We start from the raw sequence: 22,433 nt of genomic DNA, 5'->3' as shown, positions 1-22,433 counted from the left end.
GGGGACTTATTTTTATAATCACATGACCTCTGGGAACCAATGATGTCTTGTAGCAGATTTTGTTCGGTCTATTCACTTTTTTTTTATTTGCCTAAACTTTGTTTTAAGGGTATTGTCTGAATTCAGCAAAGTACAGCAAGTCTCTGAACCTACAGAAGAACCGCTCCTTCCTAATCTATTGGTGCCTGCCCCATTGCAGCCCGCCCTTCCTCCTGCTGTCTCCAGAGCCTCTCGCCTGCATTTAAATGTAACAGCGGAGAGCACTCTTTGTTCTGCACCGCTTCCTGACACAGATAACCCACAGTCCATCTGTGTGGACGATCTAGCTAAAGCCAGCAAGATATCAGATCCTCCTTCACATGTTACAGGAATCCAGTTGTTGTCTCAGCCAATCATAACACACAGTGGTGCGGCAGACAAAGATTCATCCCAACAGCTTTACATTATTAACCCAGAAGATAAAGATGGAACCAGTAAGATAAATGGTCATAAGGAAAGCCAAGAGGATCTCAGCCCAGTGACAGAATTCTTTCTTTCACCAGCAACTGCTTGTCCAGTAGGTGTTACAATTATTTTTCCATGTTCTTCGCAGCGAATCAAGTGGGGGAAGTGGTTAGGAAGCGTAAAAAGAATGTTATGTAGAAGGCAATGGGGACTTCCAGGTTGCTGTTCATTTTAAGTTAAGCCCCATATACAGTGGGTTTTGGTCTCCTTGTCACTCTGATACTAATCAAGAATACTGCTATATGTGGTACATATGCACAGGTTCACTACAGAGTTGTACTGAAAAATGTTCCTTGCTCCATACGTACTTTTGCTGTAGCTGAAAGTCACACTGCTGCACTAGGCTTTGGAGAAATCAGTACTAATTAAATTACCTGGCAAATGCATCACCAAAAGCTGTAAGAGCTAGGCAGTCAGGTAAGAGCCCTGCACGCATTAAACACCTACATGAAAGGGTGGCTAGATTTTCCAAAGGGCTCCTCACACAGTAGCTTCCATTTTTTTTGGTGAAGGGGGATGGACTTCCTTATTGTTCTCAATGGAAGCTGCTGAGCCCTGCTGAAAATCTGGCCCTAGATTCTTTGCAATTTGAAAGAACAGTCTGAGAACTAGCATTCCACAATGGTAAGTGACAAGAGAGTTTCTCTTGATTTGTGGTCCTAAGGGGGAAAGCCAAGCAACGACTGGCCACAGAAATAAAGCTCTGCTTGCCAATGGAAAAGTTCTGCTAGGTGTTGCTAAATGCAACGTCAGACATCTGGTCACAGAGGCCAGTGCAGGATCATTCTCTCCAAGGCTCAGTCTTGTTTAAATGTCTCAAGTGAAGTGGTCCCACTACTTCTGTTGGCTGACTGGAATAATGATCTAGATTTCACTGCTTGGCTATGTTTCCTGATATTCAGGCAAATTGTGCTTTGCTTAATTCCATCTCATGACTCATCATTATATCCTAATGTTATTACCATATAGCCTTAAACCATCCTAAACAATTTTTCTTGAGGATATCCACTCCTTTAAAATGCTCAATGACCATATTACCTATTTTGCCACTTGGTTGTAGTTTGGTTGATCTATTTGTAACCTCTGGATATCAACAGGAAATTCCATCATGCTTAAATACCTTTTATTGTCTTGCACGAGTCATTCCTGATTCTAGAATAAACATAATCTTCCTGTTCATTGTGTATCTTAGGGCTGGCTGCCGTGTGTTTGGGGACTGTCCCTTTACCAAACAGAAGGGACAGTGGTTTTTCCCAAAAAATAAGTGAATAAGATTTAGCTCATGGTCAGATCATAAGAGTGCTTGAAAATTAGATGGAACAAATTAGCAGTGATCATTATATTAGAGCAGCTGTTAAATTGTGACTAAGGAATTGGTGGAAGATATCACCCAGTTGAACAACTCAGAGCTAATCAGTGTTTCTTATCATGAATTGAAGAGTCTGTGTATGAAATGGAGAAGTGTCTAATCTAAGGGAATAGGCTTAAACTAGTCTGGAGCAGATGTCTGGGGTTATTGTTCTAGGGTGCCTATACCTGCTTGCAGAACTCCGAGAGAGGTAGGCGCCACTCCACAATACTGATAGAAATTTGCTTCAGGATGGGTTCAAAGTTAATGAGAAAACAACATATATATCTTCCCCCCCAAAAAATATAGTCGTCTTAGTTCATATAAAGATTCAGAAGACCAGACATCAGACTAGCAGAGCATGCTCTTTCGTTCCCTTTTTGGCTGAGTCCTTTTCCTTCTCATGCACTTTTAACAGTAGCAAAAGTCCTCTTTGCCAGATGCATTAAAATAGGAGGTGCTGGAACAAATTGGTCAATTAAAGAGCAACACATTACTAGGACCAGATAGTAGAGCCCTGAGTTCTGAAGGAACTTGAGAGCAGAGCTGCTGACCAAAATGTGCATCTCAAATTTACCTATGATTCTGGAAGGTAGCAAATATGCTACCTTCCTCTTTAAAAAAACATGCTAACGGTGATCCTGGGCATTACAGTGATTAAAAATAGAATTTTCAAATGCCTAGATTAAGATGAGAGGACAGGGACAAACAAACATGGCTTCTGTTAATGGAAATTGTTCTTCTCTAATCCACTACAGTTTGAGGGCATCCACAAAATAGAAGATAAAGGAGAACTGGGCAAATTCAGACTGGAAATAAGCTGTAAATGTTGAACAGGGTGGGTTAATCATTGGAAGAATTTACCAAAGGTTATGGTGGATTCTCCCTCACTGGGAATTTTTACATCAAGATTGCATGTAGGAATTATTTTTTCACACAACACACAGTCAACCTGTGGAACTCCTTGTCAGAGGATATTGTGAAGGCCAAGACTATAACAGAGTTCAAAAAAGAACTAGATAATTTATGGCCAATAGGTCAATCAATGGCTATTAGCCAGGATGGGCAGGGATGGTGTCCCTAGCCTCTGTTTGCCAGGAGCTGGGCATGGGCGACAGGGGATGGATCACTTGATGATTCCCTGTTCTGTTCATTCCCTCTGGGGCACCTGGCATTGGCCACTGTCGGAAGACAGGACACTGGGCTAGATGGACTATTGGTCTGACTCAGTGTGGCCATTCTTCTGTTCTTATTATGTTCTTATTTCTTTTTTAAAAGAGCTGGTCTAGTTTAAACAGGAATTATGTTGGGGAATTCTACAGCCTGTGTTATACAGGAGGTCAGATTAGAGGATCAAGTGGTCCCTTTTGGCATTGGAATCTAGGGATCTGTGTAATTTTTTTGGACTTCAAAAAGCCACTTGGGCTGCATGGGTTTAACTGAGGGCAGTTTTTGATCTTGCAGTTGTAGTTAACTAGAAGTGTTTTACATGATTAAGGTTAAAGTACAAGAGCAGAAACGTAGCTCAACTGAGGAGCAAGTATGTAGAGGCAGCTCAGCTTGGATGCAAACTTAATGCAAGCACCTGTTCTAAGAGCTCTGCAGCGCAGCACTAAGGGAATGGGGTGAGGGGAAAAGGTTGCCTAGTGTCGCACATTTAGAAGCAGCAATGGCCAGATGTAGGTGGTGTCTCATTAAGTGCTTTGTGATGGTGGAAATGGCAGCTACAAAATTAGGTCTCTTTGATCATGGCGGGGTAAATGGTGGATCCCTTGGGGTGTTTAGGAGGATGCTGAAAACTTCCCACCCTGACCTCCTGGTGAAGAATCTTGTTCAGTTACCTGCATTGACCAAGGGGAGAGAACTTCTCATGGCCATGCACTAGGGTAGGACTGACTAACTGACCAGTCATTAGCTACAGAGAGCTGCTAGTGCAGCTTACAAACATTTGTAACTCATTAAAAGGGAAATAGTCTTGGTTTTGTAGGCAGTTAAACCCTGACCCTTGATGTATTTATGTACCTGCTTCGTTTTATACATGTGAGCAGTCCCACTGCAGTTAATGGTTCCACTCGTGTGTCAGTTTAAGCGTGGATTGTTTACAGGAGTCTGGCCTAAGGTCAGTAATATTTCAGTTCTTTTTTTAAATAGAAAAGAAGGAGCTGGATATCGGAAGACGATTTCTACAGGCCGTCTCCAGAAGGGAGCAGTAAAGGCCTAACTGACTCTTATGGGTCCTCTCTTGAGGGGGCCAGAGGAGACCAGGCCACAGAACTGATCAGTGCACTTCATCTGGAGGCACCCTTCTTATCCTCCTCAAAGACGGAGAAGCCCAAGCCCTCCCCTGACCAGGAACAAAAGGGCTTCCACGTTGTTCATCGCAGGCAGATCGGTATGTGCATTCCGGCCAAGAATGGGCCACTTGGGAAATGGGGCCTATCTACTGGGGAGAGCTGGAAGTCAGTTTGTTCTTCCGAGAAACTACCTGGCAAACCCTCATTGTGAAAGAAGTGGTTTACACCACACTATTCTGATCAGACCAGTTCGGAGCAGGTTTAGCTGACACTGTTAATAACAACAGGGCCAGTAGTGGCAGCCATGTTTGGGCTCCCAGTGTTGCTGAGCCCACATTAACAGTGACTGGAAATACTTAGAAAATTTCTCTAGTGTAGACAAGCCCTAAGGATGCCTTTCTCCCCCATGGCTCACATGTGTAATCACTGACACCAATGCAAAGTGCAGGCAGTTACAATTCTCAATGGGGAGTTTTTACACACTCGTTTTGCACTGCTCAATGCAAGGTGCACAGCAATGGAAAATCAGGCCATTATCTAACAGATTCAGCTGTGTCTATTGAATATTTTTAATACTGTTTATTTGCATGCTAGTGTGAATTGTTTATTGGCTTTTCTCTGCTTTGTCTATCATATTCTTCCCGGTTTCATGGAAATGCCTTGTCTTCCCAAAGGTCTTTCCAATCCGTTCCGAGGCCTCCTGAAGCTGGGCAGTCTGGAGAGGAGGGGAGCAATGGGCCTCTGGAAAGAGTTCTTCTGTGAGTTATCCCCACTGGAGTTCCGCCTCTTCCTGGACCACGAAGAGCGGATTTACAGTGAGAATTACTCTCTGCTGCGATGCGAGTCGCTGGGGCTGGTTCACAGTGATGGCCGGTTTGAGCTGGTGTTTTCTGGTAAGAAACTGTGCTTACGAGCTCCTTCCCGAGATGAAGCTGAGGACTGGCTAGACAGGATACATGAGGCTCTACACAAGTGTCGGCCTCAGCAAGAGGAGGAATGGGAGACACTTGACTGTCCAGAAGACGACCTTGAAGGACACACAGTTGGAGTGTTGCTCAGTGACTCAGCTGCTTTGCTCCAGTACAACAACACAGCTGGAAATGCCTATGATTGGACGTCTTCTCTTGCACCAGAATTAGATGCCATTAAAGAATCGGTTCTTTATATGGATGTAGATAAAGCTTGGGCTCCTTTTATTTTTTCCTTGTCATTAGAAGCTTTAAAATGCTTTAAAGTAAAAAAACATGAAAAAATATTAAGCAACAGCTATGGAATAGAGACAATCCAAGACATTCTTCCCGACACAAGTCTTGGTGGGCCTGCGTTTTTCAAGGTGATAACCTCTAAAGCCATCTTGAAGCTGCAAGCTGAGAGTGCTGATGCCGCCGCAGCATGGAGGGGGCTTGTTCGTAGAGTATTAACCTCATATCTCGAAACTGCAGAGGAAGCGCTGACACTTGGTGGCAATTTGGATGGGAATTCTCAGGCAATCTTGAAAAACACTGTCAAGGAAAATGGCTTTTTCTTACAATATCTGGTGGCCATCCCCATGGAGAAAGGACTGGACTCCCAGAGCTTCATATGTGCAGGTAGGTACATGTTGGCTTTGATTTGCTCACTTACTTCAGCCTCTGCTGGAGAGGCCAGGACTGTGTTAATGGGGCATCACACCTGAAAGTCATGGCTATGACCTGTGGGATAAACTTGGGCAAATCATGAGGAATAAGTGCATGTTCTAAAGGATCAATGTTCCAGTGACAAATAATTTAACTTTAACAGCTTTATATTACAGGTGTGACAATCGTCTTATGTAAAACATTCATTTAACCACAAACAAATACCTCCTAATATACGAGGTCATTTTGATTTAATAGGATAACAATAATTGATTTCTACATAAAGCTTAATTTGCTCTTTCTTTAATATGGTAAGTTGATTAAACTTGAAAAATCCCCTTCAGAATTCTCCGTCACTCCTATAACGTTTCCTGTGCCCTGTGTGTTTTTCAGCACTTTCTTTTAACTCCCGTTTTATCTTTCCCACTCAGTCTCTTACTATCTTGGGTGTGTCTGTTCATTTCTGAAACTTCAGTTCCTTCTGTCCTAATAACAGATATTCTGCTCTTGCTAGATGGAAGCCGCAGACTGAGTGTTTTGCAGTGCCAGCCCAACTTCCTGTTTCTGCCAGGTGGAACAGCCTCTGTCTGAGCTTTGCTTTCCTCTGTCTTTACAACCCTTGAAACTGGCCTGATTGGGAATCTAGATTTTTCCATCTGGGCTTCACTTTGCTGTCTGCCACTTGTGCTCTCTCAGGAGCAGCTTGTAGCCCATCTGTACTACCACAGGTTGGAAGAGAAGGATAGGAGTCTAGAGAGGCGCCCTGGCTCCCAGCCATCTGTAGCATTAGACTCTGCGCATACACTCCAAGGCTCACAGCAGCCTGCTCAGTCAGGTTCTGCTCCCGTGTTCACTGACCCTAGCAAGGGTGAGTTGTTCCCCTTGGACACACACAGCCACTTACGTGGGATGTGACTAGCAAGAAGAAATCGTTACCCAAGGTCTCACCAAAATGAACCCACAGGGGAAAGCTAGGTCTAAGAATCCAGTTTATTTGGTTTCCATCGGCTCCTTCTAAATGTTTCTACATCCCTGGCTGAGCCTGGACTTTTTTTTTTAATCTAGCCACAGAGGAGACTGTGTGTCAGCTTTATTAGCTGGTCACATCTCTGGAAGTAAGTCACACATTTTTAACAGCTTTCAGAGTGGTGGCCGTGTTAGTCTGTATCAGCAAAAAGAACGAGGAGTCCTTGTGGCACCCTAGAGATTAACAAATGTATTTGAGCATAAGCTTTCGTGGGCTAAAACCCACTTCATCAGATGCATGCCGTGGGAAGATAGATATACACAGCGAACATGAAAAGTGGGTGTTGCCATACTAACTATAATGAGAGTAATCAGTTTAGGTGGGCTATCATGATTATCACTACAAAAGTTTTTTTTTCTCCTGCTGATAATAGCCCACCTTAATTGATTACTCTCGTTACAGTTGGTATGGCAACACCCATTTTTTCATGTTCTCTGTGTATATCTATCTTCCTACTGTATTTTCCACCGCATGCATCCGATGAAGTGGGTTTTAGCCCACGAAAGCTTATGCTCAAATACATTCCTTAGTCTCTAAGGTGCCACAAGTACTGCTCATTCTTTTACATTTTTAACAGAGTAATTATCTATTGGAACAACTTATCAAAGGTCGTGGTGGATTCGCCATCGCAGCCGTTGCATCAGCAAGGAAAGATTCTGGTCCCTGTTGCTGTGTTGGCTCTGCAGTGCTCAGAGGAGTAAGACATAGTCAGATCGTATTCGGATACAGCCAAGGAACAGATCTGCTGAGTTAGCAGCATAGTCACTTTTCAGAGGAGAACCACAGTTCAGGGAGGCAGTAAAACACCAAATGTTACCAAATACAAATGTTGCCCCTTTTAGTTTAATACTATTTCACTCTCACCTGATCTAGTTCATTCTCCATCAGAATGTTCAAGCCCAAGACAGGCAGCTTCATGGTTGGCTACAAATTGAATGGATTCCGTTTAATATGTCAGCCTCCTTTGATTCTAGTGATGACAATGCCAGGGCACTCCTGTTAGATTACTTCTTAGGCCTGTGTCAAGAAGGTGCAGGAGGGAGAAGAGATGACACTGGAGACACCTGACTGCTGGGCCACTCTCTCCCACATCATCCCCTGCTTGCTGAGGAGCTGGCTGCAAAGGCAACCAGTAAGAATTGGGGGCCCACACCTCAAGTAGACAGGTCCCTGGGAGCCCATGGCCTGTCTGCTTTCCCCCACGGCTTCCCAGAGAACAGCTTTCTTGCTAAGCAGATTTTTCTTTGTCCCTAGCTGGTCATGCCAGACTAAGGCTATGTGTATACTGCACTTTCATCAGTAAAACTTTTGTTGGCCAAGGATGTGAAAAAACACACCCCTGACCGACAAAAGTTTTACCGACAAAAAGTGCCGTGAACAGTGCTTTGCTGGCAGGAGATGCTCTCCCGCGAACAAAGCGTTGGGGGGGTGTTTTGTCAGCAGGAGAGGTCTCTGTAGACATAGCCTGAGACTCTGCCCCATCTTTCTCTTTCCAAGAAGTAGTCTCACTACAATAGTCTGCATGCCTCAGTGGTTGCAGTCAATCATTTTCCTTATTGTCTTGCTGCTCGCTATTTGATTGTATTTATTTTAGTTTTCCACATTTTTTTTCCTGTAACTGCTTTGGTCAGCAGGAAAACTTTGGGGAAAACATCATAGAACTTTGATTTCCTATCTCCATCATCTGGAGAGGATATACATTACCTACTGTTCGCACTGCCCCACTATAGAGCCAAAAAAAATCGAATGCACTGGGAAGTACACTCCTCTTCCTTTAGCAGATCAATTGTCACTATTTCTGGATGCTCCCTCTTTAAATCTCCCTCCGAGGGATTTTCCTTTGTTACTTTTTCTGGTTTCATCATCTCATTTTCTCCGGACCTTTCTTTAGCCCTGAACCACGGTGCTGCCCTGTAATAATTAGAGATGTGCTCTGCAATGTGGTTCCATACACAGCCAAACTTCCCAAGGGCTGTGTTGTTTGGACCCATCTTCAGAAGTGAAGGGGGGGAGTTGGGGAGTGTTTGTTACTCTCTCACTGTTCAATCTCTCACTGTTCAATCTCTCTTCTTTTAAGGTTGCTCCAGACAGATCGGACTCAGTTTTGTGAAACCCAAACTTTGTGCATTCTCCGGCCTCTATTACTGTGACAGCTGCCATCAGGATGACGAGTCTGTGATTCCATCGCGCCTTATCCACAACTGGGACTTGACTAAAAGAGTGGTAAGTCTATGGATGGTCCAGGCAGGGGATACCTAATTCTTTAATGATCCCCCCTGCTCAGTGGAAAGGCTGATATAATCCTGGGGGGTAAAAATGGGCCAGCAGTGAGTAGAAGCAAAAGGTGATTTTTACCCTGGTGTGTGGCATTGGTGACACCAGTACTCAAATATTGTGTGCAGTTCTGGCATCCACGCTTGAAAAAGGATGTTGAAAAATTGAAGAGGGGGGCAGAAAAGAACCGCAAAAATAATTTGAGGGCTGGACAAAATGCCTGACACTACAACACTGGGGGAGTTCCGTCAGTTTAATTTTCAAAAAGATCAGGAGGTGAATTTATTACACTGTGTAAAGTATCTTCACAGGGAGAAAATGCCAAGCACTGAAAGGCTCTTCAATGTAGTAGGGAAAGGCAGCACAGGAACCAGTGGCAGGAAATTCAAGCCAGACCAATTCAAATTAGAAATAAGAGACATTTTTTAACAGGGAGGGTGATTAACCTTTGGAACAAGCTGCTACAGGAGTGGTGGATTCTCCATCTTTTGGAGTCTTCAGATCAAGACTGGATGACTTTCCGGAAGATGTACTTGAGTCATGATGAAATTCTCTGGCCTGTGTTATGTGGAAGGTGCAACCATCTTATGGTCCCTTCTGGCTTTAAAATCTATGAATCAGCACTTTTGGTGCCCAGTCAGTGACTGTTTCTTCCTCCTCTGTGTTTTCCTTTTAAACTTCCTTTGCAGCTAGGCAGTGATCCAACACCCATTGGAGTAACTGGGACCCTCTTTCATAGATTTCCGAGTGCTTTGACTTGGGGCCCTATCAGTGCTTGTTTTTTCTATATTTTAGGTTTGTCGACAAGCTTTAAAATTTCTGAATCAAATCCGCAATCAACCTTTAATTAATCTGAAATTGGTGAACGAAAGCCTGTATGCTCACGTGGAGACGATGAGTCGAATCTGTAGAAGCAGAGAACAACTGAAACTACTTGGCGATTACCTTATACTGTGTCGCAGTGGGGCCCTGAAGGAGCTTAGCAAACGGTGAGGCCCTTCTCTAAGAATTCCCAGGCATCCTAACTTTACAGCAAGGCAGTGATCAATCCTGAACCCCAGTTTGCCTTCCTCCCAACCTCTGCTTGATTCAGCTCTCTCTCCTCCCTCTCTTCTGTCTTTTTCCCCAAACTGAGAGAGGCAGCACCTTCAGTGCAGATCTGCAGGTGGATCTGCAAAGGACTAGCTAGCCCATAGCACCAAGTGATCCAGCCCTGGCTCCAAGGAGAGAGTCTGCCTAGTTCTGGAGCTCAGTAACTCTCTGGAGGAGACTGAATTAAATGAACTCATGGGAGCCAGAAACTGCTGGGTTTTAATCCTGACTCTACCACCTGCCTGACTGTGTGATTTGAGCAAGTAACTCGTCCTCTCCCTTATAAAACGGAGATGATATTGACCCACATCATGGGAGTTCGGGAGGATTTGCTAATGCCTTTATAGTCCTTGGAAAGCATGACGTGCCGGATAAGTGCTAGCCATTGTCCTGCTGGCCACACTCTGCCTTCCTGCCAGGCCCATTTCATCAAAACAATGGGTCAGAAATCACCTCCCTTCTTGAACTGAATAAGACAGAAAGCTGCAGGTCCATACATACCTTTAACACCTTGGCTTACCCTGTGCTCCTGCCTTCATTAGATAGGGTCCTGTGCATTGTTCTCTGCCAGCTTTTGCTTTCTTAGTACCCACCCTCTGGCTGTCCTGGAGATGGGCCCTGCTGGTGCAGGTGCCACTGGGGCTTGCCATATAGGGCGTGTGAGATATGCAAACTCAGCCCCCATCCAAAGCTCATGGCACCCTTGTGCATACATTAAAAACATTCCTGAATCAACCATTACTCAGTCTGAAATGGGTGAATGTAAGGCTCCCTCACTCACCTCGGGGGGAGGGAGGTCCCTGCAGGGCCGTGATAGCCTGTCTCTGGTTCCCTGAGTGCCGGGCTTGCCGGAGCTCCGGCAGCCAGCAAACGAACAGTCTTAGAGAGGGCTGGGGCCACTTTTGTTCAGAGAGCCCCTTGCAGAGGAACGGGGGGCCAGCCACCGTGTCGCAGCCCAGGGCCCTGGCAGGGGCAGAGTCAGCTGCCCCGGGGTTGGCGGAGATCCAGCCACAACATGCCGATGCTGAGGTTACGGGCTTTGCAGCCAGCCCTACAGCGGCTGCCCCTGGTCACTTCCTGCCTCCCCTGGGGTGCATACCTCCGGTGTCCAGGCATCGTCCGACTCCCCCGGGTAAACAGCAGCGGGCACTCCAGGCTAGTCATCGTCCGCGTCTGGGGCGTGGACCGGGCTAGGCGGGTGATCGGCCTCGAGCTGCTGCAGAACCAGTGGGACGTCCTTCCCCTCCGCAGGTTTCCCCCCGAATGGGCTGCGGGTCTGGTCTTTTATACTTCCGGCCCCGCCCCTCTCCTTCCAGCTAGGGGGGCGGGGAGGTTTAGGCTCCGCCCTCCCAGGGGCATGTAAGGCTCCCTCACTCACCTCGGGGGAGGGAGGCCCGTCCGCCTCACTACAGTGAACAAACGCCCGTATGCTCACATGGCGAGGATGAGTCGAATCTGTAGAATCAGAGAACGGCTGAAACTACTTGGCAGGAGATGCAAAGTAAAAATGAAACAGAGCGGCACCTTCTCTCTCCTCCCCTCCACACACCCCATCTGTTCCCCAGTCCTGTGACCAGTGCAGCTTAGCAGCCCGCTCTGCACTTCCGCACTAGACAGCAGGCCCATCCTGGGTGTTTGTCACCTCTGGTAACCTGATCACATCTCCTCAGAGTTGGCATTGTCCTTAAAGCTCTGGCTCTTGGAATCCTGTGATTACATGAGTATCTCAGCTTTATTGTTTAAAGTTTCTAGCCCACCTGGCAGAGGAAAAAAGCTGGAAAACATGACCCTGAAACACTCGAGCTAGAAGACAAATTAAAAAGATCCCAAATTAATTTTTTTTAAATCTTTTGATTTTTAAACCAAGCTGCTGATTTTAAGCAGCCTGAACCATGACTTTTGGATGCTTGTGACTGGCAACACTCCCTCAGCATCCTCAAGCCTTTGCCAGTGCCTGCCCAAAGAGATGGGCTTTCCAGTTACCTCAAAGGACAATAAACAGGAGCCATGCTAACCCCTGGGGAGCAGACCACTCCAGAGGAAAGGGACCCTCACTGAGCCCTCCTCCCAGTTCTACCGAGGGGCATCAAGAGCAAGGCCTCTCCTGATCACAGCTATGGCAGGTCGGGAGGCCCCAGGCCGTTGGATGGCAGAGAATGGTCATTTCTCACTGGTTAACTTGCTTTCTCCAACTCCCACTAACCTAGTGAGGTGCTTGGGACTGTTTTCCTCTGACTTCTCCTTTGGAATTTAATGGGAAGTTCTTGTAGCTTTTGTTCTTGTGACTCAGCAAGTTTTGAGCAGAGCTCTCTCAGCCAGCTTGCTCTGTGGTAGAGTGGTGCTGGAAGGGCTTTGTGGTTTTCCCTGTTTCCATCTGCTGTTAGGAGTTGTTCTACATCAGTTCTGGGCCCGCGTGTTAAGAAATGTGGGGAAAGAAATCATGATAAGAAAATACCATCTTGAACCAAGGCAGTCTCCTAGCTTGAGAGGAAACAGCTGGGTAAAATGATATAATAAATATACTCTCTGACCATCTCTCAGACCATTTTTAATGTAGAGGTAATGGGAACAAAATCTGTGATCAATAATCGCAAAGTCAGATTTGCAGTAGTTTTCTTCAGAGTCTACGTCATCTGTTTCATGTCCACTTCGAAGTCTGTTACAGCCCTGGTGAAATGTGTCTGACGTTTTTTGTTTTGTGTTTGTTTGAAGACTTGATCATCGGGACTATCTATTGGAATCACCCCATAAATACAGTGTAACTGATCTGAGACAGGTAAGAGCTTTTACTGTGTCACCGATGAAAATGTTTTGGTTTCTCTGCATGGAAAGGAAGCTGAAACTGACACATTTTGCTACTTATAAAGGATCAAACAACTCACTTTGTACCTTTAATTCCTTTGCTCAGAGCATCTCTCTCACTGTGTGAATCTGTGCCTGTATATAGGGTACAGGCATATGGTGTTCAGTTCTGTGTATAATATGTAAGGCTATGATTTTGTCATGCCAATTTTTAGTAAAAGTCATGGACAAGTCACAGGCAATTTTGTACTATATAAATATCCCTGACTAAAACTTAGGTGCTCTGGGGGGTGCTGCTGCTGCTGGGGGGTGGGGGTGCAGCTCGGGGCCTCGCTACTGCTGCTCCGGGGCCGGCCGCCCAAGCAGTGGCCAATGCGGCTGTCCACCTCAGCTGCTCAGACGGCCCTGGGGTCAGCCGCACTGGCCGCTGCAGAAGTCAGGGAGATCCCGGAAAGTCACAGAATCGGTGACTTCTGTGACAGGCCCCCAGCCTTATTAATATCCACCTAACCTGAGCTCTAGTTGCATGTAATATTGATCCAGGGTTAACATATAAATTACACAGTCACAGGGTTCACTCACTGCTTGCGGTGCCTCCTGCTGGCCATCCTGGGGATTAGTTGCACCAGCATGCGCGCTCCCTCCGCTGGTGTCTTCCCAGGTCTTGTCTCATCCTGCTGCCCCACTCACTGCTGGACCTGCAGCTTCCTCGTCATGGCTTGGCCCTCCAGCCTGGTCACAAAAATCCCCCCCTTCCAAGGAATCCAGAGGCCTTCCAGACCCTGCTGTCAGGGGGGCGTCTCCAACGCCTGGGCCACTATCGAGTGGCTGGCAGGGCAACCCAGGCCCGCCCTCTGCACTAGGTTCCAGCCAAGGGACCCTAGAACAAGGAGCCATGGCCTATATTTCCTTAGTCCTCACTGCAGTTTCCCTGGGCTTCTTCCTACTCTACTGACTTCCCCCTCTCTAGATTTACCAGGTTCTTGACTCCCTCCACTCAGAGAGTGACTGCGGCCTGCCTGCCTGCAGCCAGCTTCATGGCTATATGCTGGCGCTGCCTGTTCCGCACAGCTGAGCCTACTCCTAATTAGTGGCCAACTCCCTGGCTCCTCCTCCAGGTGCACCCAGGGGAGTTAATTGGCCTGCCTAGCCACCTTAACCCCTTCCAAGCCAGTGTGGGCAGACACCCCACCACATACACCCAACTTCAGTCCAAACCCGGCACTTCTCCCATCCCTCCCGTACAAATAAAGGATGGATAGGCTTCAGGGCCTGCCCTGACGGGCGACAGACACTGGGTCTGTCGCCCAAAGCATGAGGAGAAAGTTCCAGAGTTTGGGACCCTCCATTTGGAATGCCCTGGCTGCAGCCCCAGCTTGACCGCAAAACGCAAGGAGGGATGGGGTGTCTCTAAGGTGCACAGGACTCAAACCGTAACACGTTTCTTCCACCAAAACTGCACTCTGTGATGGTAGGTGTCTGTGTGAATGTGAGAGGCCCTGCTACAGCCTCTGGGGCTAAGTCACCAGCCAGATTTTCTCATTTCAAAACTGGCCCTTTGCTGTGCACTGAATCCCAACAGATGCTGGGATTCAACCTTCGTTATTCCTATGGTCAAATCTTGGGACTGTAGCAAAAGCACCTAGGTGATGGAACCGACTGCGAGCAAGGGAGTCTGCTTGGTAGTCAGGAACCAAACTAGATAAATCTGTATTGTTCTGCATCAGCAGCTGGAATTGCATCCAGAGCCAAAAAAGAGCCAGTACAGCCTTTGGGATAGTGATGCCTGTGACTCTCACAGCTACATGCACTAAAAGACTAGCTCCTCGGAGAGCACAGCCGGACTCTCCTCTGGTGACCTGCCTATCATCAGAGAAATGGATAGTCACCTTCCCAGGCACAAATATTCTTGGCCGCTGATGTCACCGGATGCCAGAGAAGAAATCAGGGATCCAAAACTACCCTTAACTGTAACTTCTTGGGCAGAGGGAAAGTGCCGTGTTCACTAGGCCAAATGCCATCACTGCCCATACCCTCCAGATGGCTCTCTGCCCACCAGCGCCACCTCTGTCTTTTCTCCACTGAGGTTGCCCACATCCAAATCCTTATCCCAGCAAGGTGCTAGGGGTGCAGTTCAGCCAGCACACAGCTCTGCAGCAGTTCAATCCCACTTCTGCCTTGACTCACGGCTGAAGTGGGACGTAGCTGGCATATAGTCCCTCTGCACAGGAGTGCATCTCCCACGGGAGAGTAAAGACACTGCACCATCGGAGTACAATGAAAAGGTGTTTTGGAACCCACATATCAGTTGTATGCAGCCTGCATCACAATCTTCCCCAGCAGCCTCACATATGCATGGAACAGGAGAGGTGATAGAATGGATCTCTGCACATCCGCAGACCAGAGCAGTCTTGGGAAAAGGAGAGTCGCACACCAGAGAAAACTCAGGCTATGTCTGCACTATGGACCTGACAGCAGCATACCTGTATTGCTACAGTTGTGCCACTGTAAGATCTCCCGTGTAGCTGCTTTGCCAGCAGGAGAGAACTCTCCTGCCGGCATAATTAAACCACACCCAGCAAGCAACGTTAGCTGTATCTCCTGCCGACACAGTGCTGTCCACACCAGCACTTTTGTCAGTGAAACTTATTACAGTTAGGGGGTTGTTTTCACACCCCTGGCCAACACCAGTTTTGTGGACAAAAGTGCTAGTGTAGATAAAGCCTTAGTTTGACTCTGCTCCTAGCAGAATTTGCAGGCCTGGCAGTCAGTAAAACACCTTTTCACTTGCAAATTGAGCAGAAGTGCTCTGGAGTCCCCCAGACCTGGTATGGCTGGACGCAGTCACAGTATTAGTCACTTTCTGAGTGCGGCCATATTTTGAACCAGCACTATCCACCAGTGTGTGCGACACAGTAGCTCGAGGTTGCACAAAGAAGCTGCACAGCAAGAACCCACACAGACAAACTTCCCCAATGTTATTTTAAGTTTTCTCTGTTCTGCAGATAGCCGATGGCGTATTTGAAGTGTACCTGCAATCTCTGATCCAGTTTGCTTCCCACCATGTCTATAACTGTGACCTCTGTACCCAGCGGGGCTTTATCTGTCAGATTTGTAACCACAGCAGCATCATTTTCCCCTTTGAGTTCGACACAACCACCCGGTGAGTGATGCTTTTCCATTGTAACTTCCTGTCATGGGACGTTTAGCATGGAAGGCCCAGGAAACTCCTGACTGGCTTTGTCAACTCTTCCTCGTGCAAGGGAAGGCTGCAGAATCGAGCTGTTCAGAGATTTGATGGGAAGCAGGTTTTGATGTAGCCTGTCTGTCTATCTTAGGTACTTTTCTGATCCCCAGAACTGTAGTATTCGAGTGCTTCAGAATCTTTAATATATGTACCCCTGGGAGGCAGGGCAGGGTTATTATCTGTATTTTACAGGTGGAGAACTGAGACTGAGCCCTGGGCTATGCTAAAAAATTAAGTCAACAGAGCTACCTCACTCAGGGGTGTGAAAAATCCACCCCCCAGCAGCATAGTTAAGCCGACCTAACCCCAGGTGTAGACAGCGTTAGGCCAACGGAAGAATTCTGTCATTGACCTACTACTGCCTCTCGGGGTCGTGGAGTAACTACGCCAATGGGAGAACCCTTCCTGTCAGCACAGGTCACGTTTACACTGCAGCGCTGCCCCTGTACCCTTTCAAATGTAGACAAGCCCAAAGGGACTCACCCAAGGTCACACAGGGAGGCTGGGCGGAGCAGGGACATGAACGCAGGTCGCCTAAGTCCTAGGCTAGTGCCCAAAGTACTGGGCCATCCTGTCCTCTCCTGGGAAAGAAGATGGTGACTAGGCAGCTGCCGGTGCTGAGAACACAGGCCTAGTATTGGGCTCCTGAGGCCACACCTAGGCTCCTAATCAAGTGGCCTGGCTCTCAAAAGTGCTGAGCAACCCAGCAGCTCCTGTTGCCTCCAGGGTGCACAGGGAGCTATAAAGGAGTCAGTGCCCTAACTTCCCAGACAGGGGGTTCAGTCCTGCAAAGTGCCCTGCAGGGCTCTGGCCCTGATCCACTTAAGCACATGCTTAATTTTAAGCATGAGTTATTCTATTGATGCACTTCTGAAGGTTACAAATGGGCTCAAAAATAATACTGCAAAGATTGGAATGTCTTTTTATAAATTGGTGGGCCGCCCTCGCCAGGGCCACCGTGTTCAGTTCCGATCACCCTGTTAGAACCAGCTATAGCAGGAATAGGAGCTCAGAGGCAGGGGATTAGAGGCCCAGAGAGATTTCCAGATGGTGAGCGTGAAAAGACTGGTGCTCTAGTAAATGGAGTGGTCTGAAATGCTTCCCTGTGAAGAGAGAGCGAAACTGTTGAGAGCAGAGATGACTAAGGGGACAAAATCCTGACTGGAGCCAAGACGGGAGACAGCACACTCCTGTTTACCCTTTCCTACAACCCAGGAATAAGGGACTGTCAGTGAAAACGAAAGGTAAAATGGTTAAAAGGAAGCATTTGTTTACACTATGCATAATTAACCTGTGGGACTCAGTGCCACTGGATATCATTAAGGCCCAACACCTGCGCAGGTTTCGGAAAAGGATGCACTTACATGAACAGCGCATGTCTGCGGCTCTGGTAGCTAGCATTTCATGCTTTTTAAAGTAAACCTACCCTCCTTCGAGGCCTGATCCAACCACTAACTGCCCAGGACCAGGGGGGGGAGGTCTTCCCCCACTGGCAGGTTATTCTGTAATTGTCCAATGCAAGATTTCTTGTGCCTTCCTTCTAAGCAGCTGGGGCAGCATTTGGAGATGGGACACTAGCCCGGCCATTGATACGCTCTGGCAGTTCCTGTATTACTAAACTGAGCCTAGTAGCCAGTCCGGAAGTTCTGCAAGAGATTTGTGGGACCATGTGGGCCTAACACATCAGGACTAAGGAGCGTTTCCAGTCTGGATGTGCCTAGCAGAATGGCTTGTGATTTCTGCCCCCTCAGCCTGGGGCAGGGACTGCTCCACATTCAGTATCTAACATGAGAGCCCCAGCTGACTTTTTTCCCCATATCTTCTGACTAAGCCAGACCCGCAACCAGAACATGTTAGTCCCAGGCGTCCAAGAGGAGGTGCGCCACCCAGCCAGCCCTGGGGTCAGAGTGGCACATCCTGTTGACTGATCTAGGGCTGTTAACCTCATCCCATTGAAGCAGGCTGCTGTTGCTCTTTGCCATGTGGAACAGCTGGCTGCCGGGGTCTGTTGTATATGACTCACCGCAGGATATGTCTGAAATGCCTCCTAACAATGTGTGAACAACACTGTCATTTTCACATGAGCGGCAGCCATTTCCTGAAGCCGTTCTCCTGGCAGGTGGAGGGTGCAGTCATTTCCTTTTGGCAACAACTCATTCACAAACAGTCCAGCCCCACTGGTTATTTCTACGCTGCAATGAAACACCCACGGCTGGCCCATGACTCGGGCTCGTGGGGCTCGGGCTGTAGGGCTGTGTGGATGTTCGGGCTCGGGCTGGAGCCCAGGCTCTGGGACCCCATGAGCAGGGGAGGGTTGAAAAGTGGCACATTGGCCACGCCAACAGTCTAAGTCTGTGCTGCGGGCAATGGGCTGTGGGGCTACAAAACTGCACTGCATCCTGCAGCTTCTCAGCGGTGCCTGCTGTATCGGGGAGTTTTCGTCCTCCACAATCCCCTGGCTTATACTTAAAGGTGCGGTTGTTGTGAGTTACACAGGTGTGAATGCCGAGAAGCCAGTGGAATTACTCTGGACGTACACCAGCACGACGCAGAGCAGAGTTTCGCCCTAGCTCTTTCAGACAAGAACAGTGCTGTGTTTTTGTGGCTTCCCCACTTTGAGATCAATGCAAACGCTGTTTTTCTCCACTTCCTTTGGATTTTCCCTCTGCTCTCAGCACCTGGGCCGCCTGTTGTTTCTTTGGTGTGTGGAACTTGCGTCATGTGTCTATTGTATATAGAGCAGCCCCAGATTTACAGCATCAAAGTGCTTGTCTCAAGTGTGATATCTGTTGTGTGTGAGACATTTGCATTTCACCATAACTGGTGTCATTTGAATCTAGCTTGGGTGCCTGAGTTTGCCCTTTCAGCCAGCGTGATGTGGACATGTAAGTGGATTAGATGGGGGGAGCAAAGCTAAAACAAGAACTAGAGCACTTCCTGTATCACTGGCAGGCCCTGAACTTTCCCTCACTCTGCCCAAAAGAGCCAGTTAACCAGACTTTACTTTAACCAGAGCCTGTTTTGAATAGCTTGATGCAATGTGTAATTTCCATGTTCATTGCAGGCTCTGCCTCAGAATGGGGATGCCTCCCAGGCAGGGCCGGCTCCAGAGCCCAGCGGGGCAAGCACCCGCGTGGGACGGCCCTTTCCGGGGGGGGCGGCAGGCTGGGCCGGCGGACCTGCCGCAGTCATGCCTGCGGGAGGTCCACCGGAGCCGCAGGAGCAGCGGACCTGCCGCAGGCATGACTGCGGAGGGTCCGCTGGTCCCGTGGCTCGGCTGGACCTCCCGCAGGCATGCCTGCGGCAGCTCAACCAGAGCCGCCGGACCAGCGAACCGCCCACAGCTGCGGGAGGTCCAGCCGAGCCGCGCGACCAGCGGACCCTCCGCAGTCATGCCCGCGGGAGGTCCGCTGCTCCCGCGGCTCGGGGGCGCCTCCCGGGCATGACTGCTTGGGGCGGCCAAATTTGTAGAGCCGCCCTTGCTCCCAGGAATATTCATGCCTATGCAGTGAGTCTTCCATGATCACCGCCTAGCTAATCTGGCTTCCGCCATTCCGCAGCTTAGCAAAATCAAAACCTAGTTCATGTTTTCTGCTCAGTCACAGAAATCCGAAGGCTTTTCCTTCCCAAGGCGTCCCCTTCTGCCCATCTCGAGGGTGCCTGCAATCACTTCTAGTGTCTCCTCCCAAGCCTCTAGCTGTCTGGCAGCACTTCCTGCTCTGTCAGATATGAGCACAGTCTGGCCCCAAGATGGAGCGGGGAGGATGTTGGGGGAGGTCATGGCTGGGTCCTTGATGCAGGGAATAGAGGCAGAGTCTTCGTTCTTACAGTCATTCTGAAATTGCTGGGTGCCCTTTGCCTGTGCTTACTTGCATTTAAAAATGAACCTTTCCTCATCGCACAGCAACATCATTAGCTAGTTAAAATCGCCCAGCACCCCCCCCCCCATGATTTTAGCAATTCGACCTTCAATATTTTCATTTTATTTTCCACTTCTTAAGAGCTTTTTTCTGCTCTGACATTTATGTGCATGCAAAATCCTCTTCTTTCGTAGTGTTTCCCCTAATGTTCTTTTATGTGGACACAGTAAATAACGTTCCGATGGCTGACTGCAGTCAGCTGACACCGAACTGACGTGGAGGCGCGAGGCTCTCCTCCGGCTTTTCTAACTGGTGGTTGATGGAGGTAAATTATCTCCATTTCTTTGACTGATTTTTGCTGCTGGCTGGCAGAGTTAGTTTATTTGTATGTTAATATTTATGCTGCTGGCTGGTGCTTGATAAGTCTAATCATTGTCAGAGCGTTTGTATGGGGTGGGATTTATGTTGAATCTGAAGAAATAGAAATAAACTCTCATTCTTGCGATGTGGGGAATCTGTATTCTCCGCCCTAGGCCCAGTGATGCATGTGTTGCTGAAGAGATGATTTTGCTTTTGCTTTTCTTGTAGATGCAGAGATTGCAAAACTGTCTTCCACAAGTGCTGCCAAGACAGCATGAAATCTTGCCCCCGCTGCGAACGCCGGCAGAAATACCAGCAACAATTGCAAGCAGACATCCTCGTGGAACCAAATATGTAGTGAGCAGCTTCTCACAGATGGACTGTACACAGGGCTTTGCTCATCTGCAAACTTGTGACCTGGACACTGCAGAGGAAGGGAAAAGGGAGCATACACCAAGTGCCATTCAGTCCTAGAAAATACATTCCTACCATTGGTTGAGCAGCTCCTGTGTGCAGATGTTCACCAGGGTAGGAGTAGCCTAAACCATACAGTGCTGTGAGGATGCCTAGGACAGGTGCAGCTCCTCATGTACAAGCAGAGGCTACTGTTCCTGTGAGTGCTGAAAAGAGAGCCAGTGAAGTAAAAGCCTGGTGGAAAAGATCAGTGACTCGCAAAGAATGGTGCTTCTATTCACACTAATCTGGTGCTGCTTATTTTTTGCAGAATGTCCCTCCCTGTGAAAGAAGTGTGTTCCATTTACTGAGCTCCACGGGTTCCCATCTTAGAGGAGATACTACTTGGGATGGAAATCTGATAGATCTCCTGTGTGTAAACCACAAGGTTTGCAGTGGCGTGCCTGTAACGGAAGTATGTTAAAGGTCTAGTTTTTTAGGATATTCGCAATACTGAAAGCCAGAATTTTTCATACATGACTTTGCACAGGAACTGCATCTCACCTGCTTGGGAAATAAGCATAGCAGCTACCTGCAGCCAAACTGCAGGGGAACTTTTCAAGAAAAACAAAAACAAAACCTGAAGCTGACATGAAGCTCTTGTGCCTTTAGCACTTTGTCCACAGCAGCTGCTTGGTCCTGCTGTTTTCGTGCCATGTGCCAAATGGCTGGGGTATACTGTGTAAGATGAGATGTCCAGACGTCCCCCTGTGAGAGGAAAGACCATTCTTCTCTTCTGCAGAGAAACTGGGGGCTCTTCCACATCTAGCATCCACCAAGGAAAGAGGCCTTTTAAATAGCAAAACAGAAAACCCAGATCCTCCTGGACTGCTACTTTTTATTTCTTGGCCAATAATGAGGCTGCTACTAGATTTTATTTTCCTTTCACTCTGATATGGAGATTATTAAAGTTTGTCGAACAGGGAATATTTCCTTTGCTCCTCTTGCTGGTGGATTATGGAAAAAGCTTTAGACTGGTCTGGAATCCAGTTTCTACATTCTCAGTGGAAACACCCGCACAGTGAAGAAATAAATTGGCCTACAGCATGGCATTATGTTAACCAGGGTAGATCCTTACCTTTGTTTTAATTACAAAAGAGGCCACACTTTTATTAAGGGCTTCCTTGGTGTTTAACTGACTTTGTCGGGGCAGGCAAGTGGAAATGAAATTGTGTGTTGGATTTTGCTCCAGAAGAGCTTTGCATTTGTCACCCGTTTTTCCCTTAATGACTGAGCAGTGATCCTGGATCCAGCTTGTCTCTTTCCCACCCCCACCCCTGTGCATCCAATAGAATCATAGAATCTCAGGGTTGGAAGGGACCTCGGGAGGTATCTAGTCCAACCCCTGCTCAAAGCAGGACCAATCCCCAGACAGATTTTTTGCCCCAGATCCCTAAGAGGCCCCTCAAGGATTGAACTCACAGCCCTGGGGTTAGCAGGCCAATGCTCAAACCACTGAGCTTCCCCTCCCCCCTTAAGAAAATACTTTAAGTGCGGCTGGTCAGAGGGGTGCAGACCTGGAAGCACATGTTTTACAGCTCTCACTGGGTTTCTTA

The 22,433-nt window shown here is 47.8% G+C and overlaps 1 protein-coding gene across 2 annotated transcripts in view; it reads left to right on the top strand.

Moving 5' to 3' along the window:
* PLEKHM1 (pleckstrin homology and RUN domain containing M1) overlaps positions 1-21,989 on the top strand; it is a 55,757-nt gene extending 33,768 nt beyond the window's left edge. For both annotated transcript variants that reach the window (XM_044999802.1, XM_044999803.1), the window contains exons 6-13: positions 109-556; positions 4,004-4,244; positions 4,821-5,735; positions 8,867-9,012; positions 9,859-10,052; positions 12,868-12,931; positions 15,963-16,120; positions 20,653-21,989. In XM_044999802.1, the coding sequence (XP_044855737.1) occupies positions 109-556; positions 4,004-4,244; positions 4,821-5,735; positions 8,867-9,012; positions 9,859-10,052; positions 12,868-12,931; positions 15,963-16,120; positions 20,653-20,782 (2,296 nt within the window). In that variant the 3' untranslated portion in view covers positions 20,783-21,989. The remainder of the gene's footprint in view (positions 1-108; positions 557-4,003; positions 4,245-4,820; positions 5,736-8,866; positions 9,013-9,858; positions 10,053-12,867; positions 12,932-15,962; positions 16,121-20,652) is intronic.
* The last annotated feature ends 444 nt before the right edge of the window (positions 21,990-22,433 follow it).

The sequence above is a fragment of the Mauremys mutica genome, chromosome 25 (assembly GCF_020497125.1).
Source record: "Mauremys mutica isolate MM-2020 ecotype Southern chromosome 25, ASM2049712v1, whole genome shotgun sequence".
Lineage (NCBI taxonomy): Eukaryota > Metazoa > Chordata > Testudines > Geoemydidae > Mauremys > Mauremys mutica.
The sequence above is the reverse complement of the archived record's forward strand: the minus strand, read 5'-3'. Positions and strand labels throughout refer to the sequence as shown.